Here is a 15,069-nt window from a genome sequence, read left to right as displayed (position 1 = left end):
ATATCTATACATCTAAAAAAACTAAAACGACCTGCAACTTAAAACGGAGGGAGTACATGATATATATGATATATATAGGCAGCGTAACCATCTTACTATTACTAATTGGAGGCTCCTTTTGAAGCCTCTAGGTGAAGCCACCTAGGATTCCTAGGTGGACACTCAAGAGAGAAATCCTAAAAATTCTCACAAAAAAGAAAAACATCCGACAATCAATCGATAGATTCAAATCATCATAGCCATTGGATCTATTATACCTATGCCATTATGAAAATAGCCTAAAGTAACCCACTAAAACTATATATAAATTACCCACCTATGCCATTATATAAAATAAACAAAAGCAACCCCCTAATCTTCATCAAACATACCCACTTCTGCCATTATAAACAATACTTAAAATAATTCCCTAATTTGCAACTGAATTTAATCCCTTAAATTTGCATCTATATTACCCATGCATGCTATTATTAAAAATAACATAAGGTAACCCTACGTTTGAATCAAATAACCTTAATTAAAAATATATATATGATTCTAAATCATCTATACCTTGCACTATTGGTATACGATATATAATTAAGGTCTATAAGCATGATGTGTGTCACCATTTATAAAGATCTAAAGTGATGTGAATATAGATTTCTATGTTAAAATTGTATCTCAAACTTAGGGTTCATTAAATAAATTCAAGCGCATACCTGCGATGCAAAGTGAAAAGTTAAAGATTATACATGTGGATGAAAATATTATAGAATAATTACTAACTAAAATCTATCACAATTGGATGAAGATTTTAAGTATATACCTATATAAGTATTATGTTCGAATATTTAACAAACGAGAGGTAGTTTATGGTAATAGTTTTGTAGCAATGTAGTCTCATTTTTTTCAATTGGAGGCTCCCATTAATTCCCACGAGACAAGCTAGAAAAAAGAGATAAATTCTCATAAAAATTAAAAATATCAAACACCAATCCTGTAAACTCTAATAATCATAGCCATTGATCTATTATATTTTCTAAAAAATTACCCAACACTATCATTGTGAAAATATTAAAAAATGAGCTCTAAACCTGTATCTAAATTACCGAGCTCAGCTATTATAAAAAATAATCTAAAGTAACCCCATAATTTTCATCCAATTTACTAATATTTATCATTATAAATCATTATAAAGCATAACTTAAAATATCATTCTAAAATTTTATCTATGTTACCCACATACGTCGTTATTAAAAATAACCTAATAAAGTAAGCATGTGCATCATACATCCAAAAGTAAATTAATATATGATTCTAAGTGACCTATTTATATCATTGTTAATATAAAAATGCTAAGTTAAAGTATATACATATGATGAATCCCACTATTTAGACCATTTATATATGTATGTGAGGAATCGATGAAAAATATTGATTTATATGCTAAACATAATGTATGGAGGATTGGAGGTGCGATACAAAATGGAAAAAGTATGAATATGGATGAAAAAGTGCATAGAGTAATTATTAATTAAAAACAATCACAACTAGACAAAGATAGGTACATATCTATATAAGTATTTTGTTGAAGTATTGAAAAAATAAGAGAGTAGTAGGTAAACAATTTTGATTATTAGTTAGGAGTTTAGTTTCTAAATAATTTTTAAATACAATAGCTTCTAAAAACATTAGCCCGTACGGGAGCACGGGTTGGTGGACTAGTATCAGCTAAATGGGTATCGACTCTCAACATAGATCAACCCTCAAATCTAAAAAAAAGAGAGTTAAACTATGACGTGTAACCTAAACAGATCTCTTCCACTATATGCCACAGAGATAAACATCAATTTAGAGTTAGAGGTTCAGATACATCAAGATGCATAATCTTGGATGGAGCAATTTATATTTGGAACTCCTACCTTAGTAGGACACATAAGCACTTCCCTCAAGAATGATTGAGAACGTAAGGTTGCCAACGAATCTAAATATTTCATGACATTGAGGACAAAATCCCCTTCTTACGTGCGAGATCTTCTCTCCAACCTCTTCCTATTGTACATACATCTATGGGCCCATCAGAAGGTTGGGACAGTTCTAAATATGGGGCTGGACACCGGGACGTATCTGACATGAAGACCATGGCGCAGGATAGCATAGTCTACATGGAAAGACAGTAACTAGTCGAGGATTAGGAAAGTACTCGTTGTAATAAGAGTAGAACTCCTCTAGTCGTATTCGACTAAACCAACCGACCAGTAATCCTGCCCCCGGCAATATAAAGTGAGGCAGGAACTCCCTCCAAAGTAATTAATCCAACTAATACACAGGACATAGGGTATTACACAATCTAACGACCCGAACCTATCTTAATCGTATGTCTGTGTTTACCTTCAAGTTCCTGTTCTCGACGAGCCCCACTAACTAAAATACTACCTCGGGTATCCCCATCGGTGGATTGCCGGGTTTAAACACGGACACCTCCTTTCCCCTTCATTGTTTCCCCTTCGTTGTTTGTTCTCCCACCTATGGTTGCAGAAGAGACCTTTTTTCCTTATATCTAATACTACCATGAGTTATGCTCAAGTTAGGCTTTGAAACACATGCTTTACATACGGGGGCTTAATGCTGTTCTTATGAGAAGGGTTTCCCAACAAAATTTCATCTTACGCTATATTCATCAGACCGCTTAAGATTTTAAATCTTAACAAAGTATATTGCCTATCATTCATCAAAATTCTTACAAAGTCTTGTTACCCTTTGTATTCTAGTCTACGCTCTACGTGCGTCGACAGTGTCAATGATTCTCCCACGCCTCCACTTGCCTCACCACATCCGCCCTCTCTTTTCGCAGCGCCTCCAGCTCTTGGGCACTGAAAGGCGGCTGCAACCTGCAGGGGCCGCCTTCGCCGCCGGCGCCGTCCACCTCCACCGTGTCCATCATGAACTGCCTCTCCACCAGCCCGCGCCTCCCCCGCATCATGGACTCGACGGTCACCTCCGCGGCGCCGCGCGGCACCGCGGGCCTGTACCGCAGCAGCCTCGCGTACTCTGACAGGAGGTGGAACATGTAGTCGTAGACGCGATCCATCGCCAGGTCCTCCCGGACGAACCGGCTCGCGTTCCCGCCGATCTCCCTCGCCTGCAGGGCACGGCAATGACAAGAACAACGTTTGGTCCCGGTCCCGAACCCGATCGTGTTTTGTTGGTGGATTGGCGCAGGCCGGGAGAGAAATGAAATACCTTGTCCGTGTGGGCGTTGCCCCAGTCCACGGCGAACTTGATGGAGCGGCACATGGCGATGCCGCGGTCGCGGACCACGGGCCAGTAGTGCCGCAGCGGCGCCAGGCCCCGGGAGAAGAAGTCGTGGAACCTCGGCCGCACCATGAGCGCCACGGAGTCGCACGCCAGGATGTACTTCTCGCTCACCGACCAGCCCCGCCCCTCGATGTAAATCTTGTACCTGCACGCACACGTGCGCTCGCATACTAAATGTGGCACGGAACAACAGGAAGGGGCAACTGCGAAGTTAAGGGCGAACAGAGGCTCATGTGATTCTACCTGTGCGTGCACTGCTTGGACAGGTCTGATTCCCTGAATCCTTGCCGCAGCTCCTTCCCCCAGTCCTGAAAAAGATGCAAGGATCACCCGTGTCACACGTCACGTGCTCTGGCGTGGCGAGTGCCGCCAGTGTGGATTGCAAGTGTGTTCGTGTACGCCTGCGCGATTCAGGGAGTTAAAGTGTGTACCTGCGCGTATATCCGCGCGTTCCAGTCACGCTTGCCGGACGCGTTGCACCTAAGGAGGAACCGGCGTCCGGCGCCCACGTTCGGGTTCCCCTTCCAGTACGCGTACGGCGACCTGTCCGTCCACTTCACCATGGTGTTCCCTTCTTCTATCTCCCTCCGCAGCGCTTCCCATGGCTTTATGTTGAGCTCAGGCCTTGCAAAATTCAAAGCGGAACGGAACACTTTGTCACTCAAAATCACGGAGCATCACGTACGTCGTACAGGCATGGTCACGAGGAAGAATTGCAATGCAATGTGCGTATTTACCAACCCCAGAACGACCAGTCAGGGAAGGCGATGTCCAGCGTCGCCTCGCTGCCGCAGTACCGGAACAGCGGCGGCAGATGGGGGTGGTGGCGGTCGGCGGCGCCGACGACGGGCAGGTCATCGCAGTCGAACATGAGGTCGAGGTTGGGCACGCGGCCGGGGTAGCGCCGTAGCAGCTGCAGGATGCCCCACTGAGTGAACACGTCCCGTGTCTGGAAGCACCGGCCGTAGCGCGCCACGTAGAGGCGGCCCGCGACCACGGTGACCCGGAACTTGGGCGCGAACCGGCGCGCGCCCTCCACGGCGTCGAGCGTGACACCCGTGTCGCGCCACGGGCGCAGGTCCTCATGGATCCACCGGAAGTAGGCCGGGCACTCCCGCGGGGCTGGCGCTGCTGCACCGGCGGGGGACGGCGCGGGTGGCAGCTCAGGAGGACGAGGTGGTGGAGCGAAATTGGCCGGTGTCTGGTTCGTGCTCTTCGTGCCGGCGTCGGTGAACCGTGGCGGAGCCGGCGCTGGCTCCGGCCCCGTTGCGGCATCGTGCGCTAAGGTTGGGGTACCGACAGGACTGATCGGAATGACCTGTAACTTAGTATCAGTAAAATAAATATCGCATAAAATGCATCATACGTGTCGTGAGAAGAGAAGCAAATTCGTAAGCGAAAATTAACAAGTTTGACGATCTAGTGTGCAGGTTTCAGCTGTACGACGGCAGAAAAGTGTCGGCAGCCGTGCACTTGTTCTAACTTGCAACCTGGTTATTATTCAACTACCAAGGTCACGGTTGAACAGATCATCCAAATACTACTCGCCATGTGTGTCGAGTCGAGAGTCAAGACTCCGAGACACGGACAGGAGAGAAAAATTGCGGCATGGAAAAACATGTAGGTGTTTCCTTGCAGGGGAACCTTACTCTGGCGCTGGCATACATCCAGGAGGCGGTGACGAGAGCCCCGGCGACAAGCGCCGCGAAGAAGACGACCACGCCGCCGTTCGCCGCCGGGCACGGAGCTGCCGCAGCTAGGCTGCTCCGTGCCAGCCGGGCCGCCTTCGCCGCCGCGGCCTCCATCCCTCAACCGGATGATGGCATCTGCCTCCGCCTTTCCGCGAGCAGGAACGAACCAGCAACGGACGGGCACATGAGGCGACGAACACACCACGGCGCCGTGGTCCCTTTCTTCTTTCCCCCTTCTTATCACGGCAGCACGGGCTCATGTCCGTATTCCATTTCCTGCTCGCGCCTTCAGCTGTGCCTGCGGATTTTTTTGGGGGGCGTGTAGGATGGGGGAACGCGAGGATCAGAGGCCGCGACGCCGTTGGAGCGCGGTATTTGCCCCTGATGCTGACCGCGCGCCTACCCCAAGCAGCATCGGTCAGATGCTATTCCGGCTAGGACGAGCGGTGGGCAGCCGCCCGGCGGTTGTTTTCGCCTTTCGCAGCGTGCTGAGGGTCTGCTTGACTTGGTGGTCGCTTGCAGCTTCCACTACCTTCTGTTTCGCAGTGATGATTTTGCGTCATGGAACGTCACCGATCACCGTGACTCTTATCCATGCACGTTAGGTTAGCAGCCTTAAGGGAGTAGCATAAAAGTGGTTGAACGTCGTTTCTGGTTAGCTGCGTCTGCTCTCTGGCTCTCTGCTGCTCCTGTTCCTTTGCCCTCTCCGGTTCGCTGTGTTAGGAAGTGCGAGTGCAGCCACCACACCAGACTCGCCCCAACCTTACCTGACCTCATGTGCATGCAAGAGGAGGGCGGCCGAGTAGGACCCAGGAAGTAACTGATGACTGGTCCGAGCCGCCGCCATTGGCACGGCCACACCAGGCGATTGTTCTCATTCCGCGCATCGCTCGTCAGTGGCGAACATATGCCCTGGGCTTGGGCCCACCACGCAAGCGCGACGCGGACCGCGGTGGCGCGGTCAGGTGTCCAAGCTCTGCGTGACTGCGTCGATATATATACCCCCACGGACGGACCGGCTCATTGGCTCATTGCAGAGTTCGACAAAAAAATCCAAGCAGTCTCTGTCCTCCTTCCTCCAGGATGGCGCCGCAGGTACAGCTCCAGTTCATTTCGCAGCTCCTCGCATCTTTCTCTGCTTCGGACTGTTCCCTGATAGGGTTCTAATTTATTGCTGGGCTGTTTGCTCCGTGGCAGCAGAAGGTGGTCTTGAAGGTCTCCTCGATGAGCGATGACAGGGTGAAGCAGAAGGCAATGGAAACTGTTGCGGATATCTACGGTAATTTCAGCTAGCTTGTACTGTCAGCATGATCTGTCACTTCCTTCAGCCTCTTCGCTTCAGCTTATCAGTCGGCTTATCAGCCACCAAACAGTATTTTTCTCTCATAATAAATCAACCATTTCAGCTTTTCAGTCAGCTTATAAGTTCAGCCGGCTTATCTTTTTCAGTGACCCATGGTTTCTCTGTGCTGAATTTGAGCTCTCCTGCTAGGCTGCTAGCATACATATGCTGGTTTTCATTCGTTCATTTATTTATTTCATTTTAATAAACAGGAATCGATTCGATTGGCGCTGATGTCAAAGAGCAGAAGGTGACTGTAATCGGTGACATGGACCCCGTTGAGATCGCCAAGAAGTTGAAGAAGTTTGGGAAGATCGATATTGTCTCGGTTGGGCCGGCGAAGGAAGAGAAAAAGGACGACAAGAAAGGGGGAAAGAAGTGATCGAGTGGATTCTCTCGAGTCACGTCATCGATGCCACGCTGATTTATCCCCAAAAGAGTCGCTGAGTGCATGTTTGGTTCAGGAACAAAAGTTTTTAAAGTTCAGTACCTGTCACATCGAATATTTAGATACTAATTAGAGTATTAAATATTGGTTAATTATAAAACTAATTGCATAAATGAAGGCTAATTCGCAAGACGAATTTATTAAACCTAATTAGTTCATGATTTGACCATGTGATGCTACAGTAAATATGCGCTAATTACGAATTAATTAGGCTTAATAGATTTGTCTCGCGAATTAGCCACGGCTTATGCAATTAATTTTATAATTAGTTCACAATTAGTTCTTCTAATTGGTATCCAAACATCCAATGTGATTCGAACTAGTTTATGGATCCAACCACCCTTTGATTCTCCTCTTAGGATGAACATACATAGTAGAACTAGCGATGTCGGTGTTTTAGGGCCTGTTCGCTTCAGCTTATAAGTCAGCTAAAAAGCTGAAACGACTGATTTGTTGTGAGAGGAAAACACTATTTGGTAGCTGATAAGCCGGCTGAATAAGCTGAAACGAACTTGTCCTTAATTTGCTTACCGTCGATGTAGCGAGTACGGTGTACCTTTAGACCAAAGCTTGGTGTACAGTCTCCCGTCTGGCTACCTGCAAGGGGTTATAATTAATAAACTAGGTGCATTTGTTGCAGGAACAGAAGCTTATTTTTTATGCTACACATGATATATTGCTTTATTATTATTATTATTATTTTCACTTGTCTATAGAGCTGGTAGCTCAACATGTTTGGGTCAGTTTACAACATGTTTCCCAACTGCGGAAGTTTTTGCCATATTATTCAGTTGAGTAGGCTTGGAACTTAAAACTAGCGAGAATTTCTTTTTTTCTTTCTGTAGCACTCAAAATTATTCGAATTAGCTTAGAAAATCCAGTCCATTCCCCTTGCCTTGGATCACTTTTAAACTCATTCGAGGGGTGAAACCTGATAGGATAAGACCAGGTAGCCATATAAAATCAAGAGTTCAAAATGATTATTTAACGTCGGCCTTACCATGTTCATCTGGAATGCTACCTTGAACACGACCGTAGCGAGAATTTTTTCATTGTTACGGGACCAGCAATATTTTTCCTTTAAAAATTAGTCAAATTTAATTTTTCAGTGGAAAACTGCATAGAACTCGTATGAGCACCACTTTTACAGTTTTACCATCCTGGAGTTATTACCGCTAATTAGAACTCAAGATGTGCCGTACGAATTGAAATTTCTGTACCATATTTTGTTACTTGGGTATCGATCCTTTTTCTAAAAAAATGATTGAGGTTTTTCTTTAGATTACAAGTGCTGCCTCACGACTAGCAGTAAAAAATGATTGAGGTACCAATTTCGCATCTCCTTGTACTCCAATCCCAAAGGCTTGCAAGTCACAACCTATTACGGCACAAAGACAGTCAAAAAGAGGCCCGAAAAGGCCCAGCCTCATCTTGGATTCGCCATTGTGTGCCCAACCCATAAAACTGCGCAGCCCGACTCAATTCTCCTGGGAAGGGTCCATGACGTGGCCGAGGAACAAGACCTCGGCCTTCTCGTACTCGACGATCGCGAACATGAACGGATGGTCCGCGACGAAGCTCATCGGCGGCGGCGGGGGATTCTCCGGAGGACTGTAAGTTGGGCTTGAAGCGGAGTACGTCGCCGCCACCGCCTCCGTGCCATCCTCGTCGACCTCCACGGCGCACGTCTGCCGCACCGCCGACACGTACAGCCCCTCGGGCGGCATGTTCGACACCATCCCGGACAGGTCGGCGACGCCCTCGTCGAACGGCGCGGTCAGCCCGAGCTGGCAGAGCGCGCTCACCACGTCGAGCCCGGAGGAGAACTAGAACTTGGGGATCATGCACACGCACACGACCTGCTCGCGCCGGGGCGCGCACTGCATGACGAAGTCCGGCTGGGTGACGGCCGGGCGCAGCAGGTCGGCGAGCCCGTCGCGCCCGTGCGGGAGGAAGATGAGAATGCAGAAGCACGGCGCCCCGGGGTCCAGCCTGCCCTCGCGCCCCACCATCTTGTAGAAGCACTGGATGACCTTGAACCCCAGGCACGGGTCGTCGAAGCTCTCGGCGCACTGCATGCCGGCGTCCGACAGGAACGGTACCCGCACGGGCCTGCCGTCGCGGCGGAAGAAGTCGTGGGGAACGGTGTCCGACGGGTCGAACCTCCGTGCCACTTCGCCTTGAAGTGCAGGCCGTTGGCGAGGACGATCTTGGTGTCGGGGCCGACCAGGTCCCTGGAGAGGATGTTGGGCAAGCGCCCCTTGGACCTTTGTGGCCCGATTGATGAAATCGTTCACCTCGGCGCGCGACTCCACGGGCCGGTTCTTGAAGTCGACGGATCTCGTGACGGCCCGATGAAAGGAGACGGCGGGGGACTCGAACTCGGGCGCAAGGGAGAGCGTGCGGTCCACGAACACGCCGGCGGCGAACGTGAGCTGCGGCCACGGGGTCACGTCGGCGAGGAGCCTCGCGCTGGCCGCGTCGAGGTGGTGCGTGTCTTCGGAGTCCAGGAACGTGAGCAGCTGCCGCAACGTTGTACCGTGCGTGCCCGCGCCGAGCAGCGCGAGACCGGCCCGGAGGGACATCGGGGAGAAGAGGAAGTTGGCCTGCTTGGCGATCGCCTCCATGCCGGGGAACAAAGCTACTCGCAAGCACTGGTCCATGGCGGGTGGCGGGCGGTTGGATTACTGTGATATGATTTGGGTAACTAGCAGAGAACTCGTGTATGGTTGCGTGCGTAACGCGGAGCAGGTTAAAATCTGGCGGTGTTTGTGTTGTGTGAAAGAGGGAGAAGGGGGAGCCATCGGGATGTATTTATAGACCGGAACGCGTGTGGGAAACCGCCTTTGGAATCCAACTTCGAAGTAGTGGATACGGATTACAAAAATGACGCGTTCAACTTGTTAGCCAATTTAGGCCTCGTTCGGTTCCCTCGGAAGTCGGAACCGTTCAGAATGAGATCTATTCCGCACGGATTGATTTGATTCGATTAAAAATCCGGCCTAACACAAAATAATCGTTCAGTTCGGATCGGAATAGAACTACCCTTGATTCTATTCTAGCTCATTTTGGTTATTCCAGCCTCTTAGCGATTCGGAATCAATCCCTATGTGTTAACCTCTATAACGAAACCCTTCAGGATCGAGTGACACAACTGGATCCACTCAATCCCCTTCAGAAACAAATCTGTTTCATGATTCAATCCTAAACAACCGAACAAGGCACCCAATGCTCACTTATTAGCCATGTGCCAAACCGTCTGATACAGAGCCGCATCTCACAATAACATTTCGAAATAAAATAAATAACACACATTATGATAGAATTTGTTTATTCAAATTTGAATTATAAACTTAGCATGAACAGTTATGTTTTCCTCTACCAGCTTGTTTGGAGGAGGAATATTACGTATACACATGGGAGCATTAAGTGATATACACGTACGGGTGTAAATATACACGTACGGGTGTTAAAAGGGTCCTCAAATTTAGCGTAGCAAATTTAAAGATCGGGTTCAATAAAAGTCAAGCTATAATAATATATGATTTTGAATTTAAAAATAGATAGGGTTAGATTAGATTGTGAAGGAGGTACGAGTGCGAGAGTGATCAAAGCTTGTGCCAAGGTGAGATATATACGACCAGGAGTGTAGTGTTTAGTCCTGAGCATTTAGGCCTGACCCGATCTGAGCCCACCAGGTTTTTGCCAGTCCATAGCTGCTATAGGGCGGGCTTGGTCAGCGGAAAACAAGGTCCAGCTCGAGCTTGTCCGGAAAAAAAGAATAGAAGGTCGAACTCGGTCTAAAAATCTGGCTCAGCAACTTTCATGGAATTTTCGGTCCGAAAATAGTGTACAATTTCTTTTCTTTTAAATATTGTGCTATTGTCCTCACATGTTTGTAACCAGCAAATAGATTCCATATCAGGGGTGGGTCCAGCCCTATTCCGTGTTGTCAAGTTCCACTGAAAATTACGAACATATGGATGAATATAATGCATCATTTAGTGAGGATGACAACAATGACTTTTGATATGGATCTGCCCCTGTTCCATATAATATTATGAAACTCTTCCTGGTTAATATGGAATCTGGAGCTAGCAAGAATCCTTCTGGGCTACTCAAAATTATTTAAATTAGTTCAGAACAATCCTTTCTATGAACCAAGCATTGCATAGGCATTGAGCAAAGGTAGGTGTATGTACGCTATATACATTCGATCAAACCGCAGGCTTCGAATACAGCCTGATCCACATGAAGGGCGTAGGATGAGGTTTGGGCGACTTCCAGGGCGTAGTTGAGTTGCTGGGCTCTTACATGACCTCAACCACTGTCGTTGTTCCTTTCTCGTCCACTGCGTGCACAGTAGACGTCTGCACACGGTTGATCCAAAAAGCCCCTAGGGCCGTTCTATACAGGTGTGCACAGGTGGCAAATTGTAACGACCTACAAGTTGGGGATCGAACTATTAAACTAACTGGCCTCACAAAAATTTCTCAAAAAAAAAACTGGCCTCACAAAAATGTTACTCAGATCGTACTAGGTCGTTTTGATTTTTTAAAATTAATAGTTTTGACTATGCACATAGATATACGCTATGTTTAGATACATAATAAAATCTATGAATATATGAACACTAAAATAGTCTATAATTTGAAATGGGGGGAGTACAATATAAGATGGAAAGATGTTTGTTTGTTTTAGCTTGTGATTGTAGAAGCTAAAATTCATGATCCTAAAAGATAAAGATCCATTTTTGCTTCTTAGACTGTCGCAATAGTCTAATTTTGGCACTCGAAATACAAAAGCAGACAAAGAATACTCTTAAACTATACATGTTGACCATTGATTATGTGGTTTTTGCTAAGTTGGTAGACACATCACTATTTTGCTCTACAGACACCGGCCTAAGGGTGGAAATAAAGCTTTTGTGATAGTGGGAGAATAAATGTAGACTTCACCGTTTCTAAAATGGAAGTGTGTTAGTTAACCGATAATTAAGAAGGCCGGGCCAACAGTCACTGGGCCTGCACGCATATGGTCCATGCGACGTCCTGCACACACATAATAGTTTGTTGCGCACGGATTTGTTCACCAACCTGCCATTCCAATCCCAGAGCTCTGACCGACCTGTCGACAGCGCGTGTATCTCGTGCTCCAACGACAGCGCCAGGTCGTGTGTGTTCGCCTGCATCGGCCACGGACGGCTTGGGCCCTTCCTACGTTCGCTGTCACAGAGCATGAGAGCAAGGACACAATTAATTACACAAATCATGGCGTCGCGGGTTTACTCCTCCGATGCCAAGGGCCAACCGGATAGGTAATAGCCAAGCCATGGCAACCTTCTAACACCACACCACGAAGACCGGAGAACCAACTAGCCAGGGATCAGGAGAAGATCACCCTTCAGCATGTGTGGGCGGCAGGAATAAACAAAGCGCCCCAGTTGACTGATCCCCAATGCGACTGACGAGCCAAGTTGTCGAGGGCGATTCCTTTCGTAATGGAGGGGGCGTGTTTGTCTGTTTGATGAGAACGGCTCGGGGGTAACCTTTTCGGTGAAATCCCCATCTCTCCACTTCTCCAGATCCGCCCACGAACAGAGACGCCTTCCCGGCCTCAGCAACTGCCCCCCACCAACCACAGCCAGGAAACAGAAGCGGAGCCCTGTTCTCTCTGTGTCTCCCGGCCCCCTTCTGGCCTTCTCATAAAGGACGAGGCCGCCGTACGTGCTCCACACGCTCCTCACTCCTCAGGCCTCACTCCCGTAGCTCGAGCTGTTCGTGGCGGACAGAGAGCGTGAGCCATCACCGCACGGCCTGAAAAGGGGCAGAGGAAGAAGAGGAGGAGGAAGAAGAGCGAGATGGCCAGGGCCGGGCTTGGCGTGAAGGCGACGCCATTCACGTACGCGGCGCACGCGCTGGCCGCGGTGGCGGCGGTGCTGGTGCTGGTGTGGTGCGTCCACTTCCGAGGCGGCCTCGCGCTCGAGGCCCCCAACAAGAACCTCATCTTCAACGTAAGCGACTACCCCATGCTTCTGCTTCCTTTTTGCCCCATTTCTCTTTGCAAGTTGCAAGCCTCTGGGATGATTAGCTTTCCTCTCTCAGTTTAATTTGTTCCTTGCTTTGTTTGTTACGGGTCACGTCAGTGGGGGCGCTTTACCGCTTTAGCAACAAAGAGGAATATCGGACCCTAGTACCTGTTCGGTTCTTAGTTCTGAATCAATTGTGTTCTTAGCTATTCCAAAAATCTGGAATTTTTGGATTGAAATCGTCAGCCTTATGAGCTTTGAAGGTTTGATTCGTTCGGCGCTGTATGATAGATTTGATCTGGCACTAGACGATCATGATCTGTAGTCTACTAGAGGCACTCTTCTGTTTTTTCTTGATAAGATTGAGGCACTCGTTTGAGCCAATTGATGAAGACAGATGCAAAAAATTCAAAAAGCCATAACACTGGTCCTTTTGTTCACTGGGAGCTCATGTTCACATACAATATTATACTAGTACTCCGTAGATAGGAAACGAGACGGAAATGATGCCAAGATTTTAGATAGCATACATACATAAGAAAGTCAACAGCACATGGGGCTGATCCTATTATATTACTGCTAGCTGTTAATAATACTAATGACTCACGTGACCTACCCTGCAATTGACCATCCATGGTGCTCCATCCATTCCAAAATTTAAGGCGATTTTATTTTGTTTAGTAAATTTTCTCTAACTTTGGCCAAGTTTATTGAGAAATACACCAATATCTACGATGCCAAATTAGTTTTATTGAATCTATCGATAATACATTTATTTTGTATTGTGTATATTAATATATTTCTCTATAAACTTGCGTTTGACTTAGGATAAAACTAATCGTCATTTACATTTTGAAATGAGGGAGTAGTTTTGAAATGCTTATTGTGAAGATAATGTAGAAAGCTTGAAAGATTTGAGTATTCAGTATTCACCCACTCACTGGCTGTAACTTTTCTTGTGTTGTGGTATATCCATTGCAGGTTCACCCTGTCCTTATGCTGATTGGCTACATTATCCTCGGCAGTGAAGGTAACAGCAAAAACTCAAAACAAAACAAATCATACTACTTGAGTTCTTCCATCTGCAGCGTATGACTTATGAGCATGAAGCGTTGATTGCTCCTGATCAATTCTTGCAGCCATTATGATCTACAAGGTGTTCCCAAACCTGAACCACGACACAGCCAAGCTGACGCACCTGATCCTCCACGCCATCGCGACTGTCCTCGGCGCCTTTGGGATCTACTGCGCGTTCAAGTTCCACAACGACAGCGGGATCGCCAATCTCTACAGCCTGCACTCCTGGCTCGGGATCGGAACCATCTCCCTCTACGGGATTCAGGTAACGCCAGCCGACCGCCCCTGTTCTTGCCGGCGAATTAGCTGATCGTCTGACGGCTGTTGATGACGCTCGCAGTGGGTGTTCGGGTTCGTGACCTTCTTCTTTCCCGGCGCGGCGCCGAGCCTGAGACGCAGCGCGCTGCCGTGGCACGCGCTGTTCGGGCTCTTCGTCTACGTGCTGGCGGTGATGACCGCGGAGCTCGGGTTCCTGGAGAAGCTCACCTTCCTGGAGAGCGGGGGCCTCGACAAGTACGGCGCCGAGGCATTCCTGGTGAACTTCACGGCGCTCGTCGTCGTGCTGTTCGGCGCCTCGGTCGTCGTCGCCGCCGTCGCGCCGGCGCACGTCGAGGAACCGCAGGGCTACGCTCCGATCCCCGTCAACTAAAGGGAACGTTTACTGAAGGGAAATATTCAGAAGAGTGCCGCTGTGTTCGGTTTGAAGTCTGAACCATGCCATCAGGCTTCCGGCTTCCGGCTTCAGTCTGAAATGACATCCGGATTTATTTGTAAATCTGGAGTACTTGGTATGAACGTTCTTCTTATTTTCTTTCTTTCTTTCTTTCTTTGACTGAGATGATAATTTGAACACTCTTCTGGTCCTCGGGTGTAGTAGCAAATGCAATAAGACCTCTCTCGTTTTCATGCACTCTCGCTAGAAGAAAAAAACGTGGACAAAAGCATATGGGCCTGGTTTAGCTTCAGGTTTTGACCCAGAGAACTTATTGGGCTAGTACCAGGGCGTCACATTTTGTAGGTAGCCAGGCTGGCTGGGCTGGTTCCAGGACCATATAATTCGAGGCTGGCTGAGCTTGGCACGTTCAAGGACCAGAAGCTTTTGTTTCGTTTTCCTCTCAAAAAGAAAAGCTTCTGTTCCTTTTGATTGCTCCCAATTCTAGAACAAATTGGCACTGAGTTTGAC

General features: G+C 47.7%; 3 protein-coding genes and 1 pseudogene across 3 annotated transcripts; 2 read left to right on the top strand and 2 right to left on the bottom strand.

Annotated features, from left to right (window-relative positions):
- Nucleotides 1–2,558: 2,558 nt before the first annotated feature.
- Nucleotides 2,559–5,347, bottom strand: LOC117863388 (uncharacterized). The gene is made up of 6 exons (XM_034747073.2): nucleotides 4,950–5,347; nucleotides 4,038–4,618; nucleotides 3,732–3,924; nucleotides 3,544–3,608; nucleotides 3,226–3,445; nucleotides 2,559–3,124 (listed from the first exon to the last, which is right to left on the bottom strand). The coding sequence occupies exons 1-6, from the start codon at nucleotides 5,103–5,105 to the stop codon at nucleotides 2,780–2,782; spliced, it is 1,560 nt and encodes a 519-aa protein (XP_034602964.1). The 5' UTR covers nucleotides 5,106–5,347; the 3' UTR covers nucleotides 2,559–2,779.
- Nucleotides 5,348–6,022: 675 nt separating this feature from the next.
- On the top strand, nucleotides 6,023–7,420 carry LOC117863393 (heavy metal-associated isoprenylated plant protein 39). The gene is made up of 3 exons (XM_034747083.2): nucleotides 6,023–6,086; nucleotides 6,192–6,270; nucleotides 6,546–7,420. Exons 1-3 carry the CDS (start codon nucleotides 6,075–6,077, stop codon nucleotides 6,713–6,715), a joined length of 261 nt encoding a protein of 86 aa, XP_034602974.1. The 5' UTR covers nucleotides 6,023–6,074; the 3' UTR covers nucleotides 6,716–7,420.
- An 839-nt stretch (nucleotides 7,421–8,259) lies between these two features.
- On the bottom strand, nucleotides 8,260–9,444 carry LOC117864791 (putative non-inhibitory serpin-10; annotated as a pseudogene).
- A 2,699-nt stretch (nucleotides 9,445–12,143) lies between these two features.
- Nucleotides 12,144–14,796, top strand: LOC117863392 (probable ascorbate-specific transmembrane electron transporter 2). Its single transcript, XM_034747081.2, has 4 exons — nucleotides 12,144–12,794; nucleotides 13,791–13,839; nucleotides 13,949–14,151; nucleotides 14,227–14,796. Exons 1-4 carry the CDS (start codon nucleotides 12,642–12,644, stop codon nucleotides 14,533–14,535), a joined length of 714 nt encoding a protein of 237 aa, XP_034602972.1. The 5' UTR covers nucleotides 12,144–12,641; the 3' UTR covers nucleotides 14,536–14,796.
- Nucleotides 14,797–15,069: the final 273 nt, after the last annotated feature.

This window comes from Setaria viridis, chromosome 7 (genome assembly GCF_005286985.2).
Source record: "Setaria viridis chromosome 7, Setaria_viridis_v4.0, whole genome shotgun sequence".
Lineage (NCBI taxonomy): Eukaryota > Viridiplantae > Streptophyta > Magnoliopsida > Poales > Poaceae > Setaria > Setaria viridis.
Note: the sequence above shows the minus strand (reverse complement) of the source record. Positions and strands in the feature narration are given on the sequence as shown.

Excerpts from the sequence above, each read along its gene's own strand:
- LOC117863388 (XM_034747073.2), bottom strand. The coding sequence starts at position 5,105 with ATGGAGGCCGCGGCGGCGAAGGCGGCCCGGCTGGCACGGAGCAGCCTA. Across the intron at positions 3,925-4,037 it reads GACTGGTCGTTCTGGGGTTG|GCCTGAGCTCAACATAAAGC; the intron begins GTAAATACGCAC and ends GAATTTTGCAAG. Across the intron at positions 3,125-3,225 it reads GCAACGCCCACACGGACAAG|GCGAGGGAGATCGGCGGGAA; the intron begins GTATTTCATTTC and ends CGTGCCCTGCAG.
- LOC117863393 (XM_034747083.2), top strand. Across the intron at positions 6,271-6,545 it reads AACTGTTGCGGATATCTACG|GAATCGATTCGATTGGCGCT; the intron begins GTAATTTCAGCT and ends TTTAATAAACAG.
- LOC117863392 (XM_034747081.2), top strand. The coding sequence starts at position 12,642 with ATGGCCAGGGCCGGGCTTGGCGTGAAGGCGACGCCATTCACGTACGCG. Across the intron at positions 12,795-13,790 it reads ACAAGAACCTCATCTTCAAC|GTTCACCCTGTCCTTATGCT; the intron begins GTAAGCGACTAC and ends TATCCATTGCAG. Across the intron at positions 13,840-13,948 it reads CATTATCCTCGGCAGTGAAG|CCATTATGATCTACAAGGTG; the intron begins GTAACAGCAAAA and ends CAATTCTTGCAG.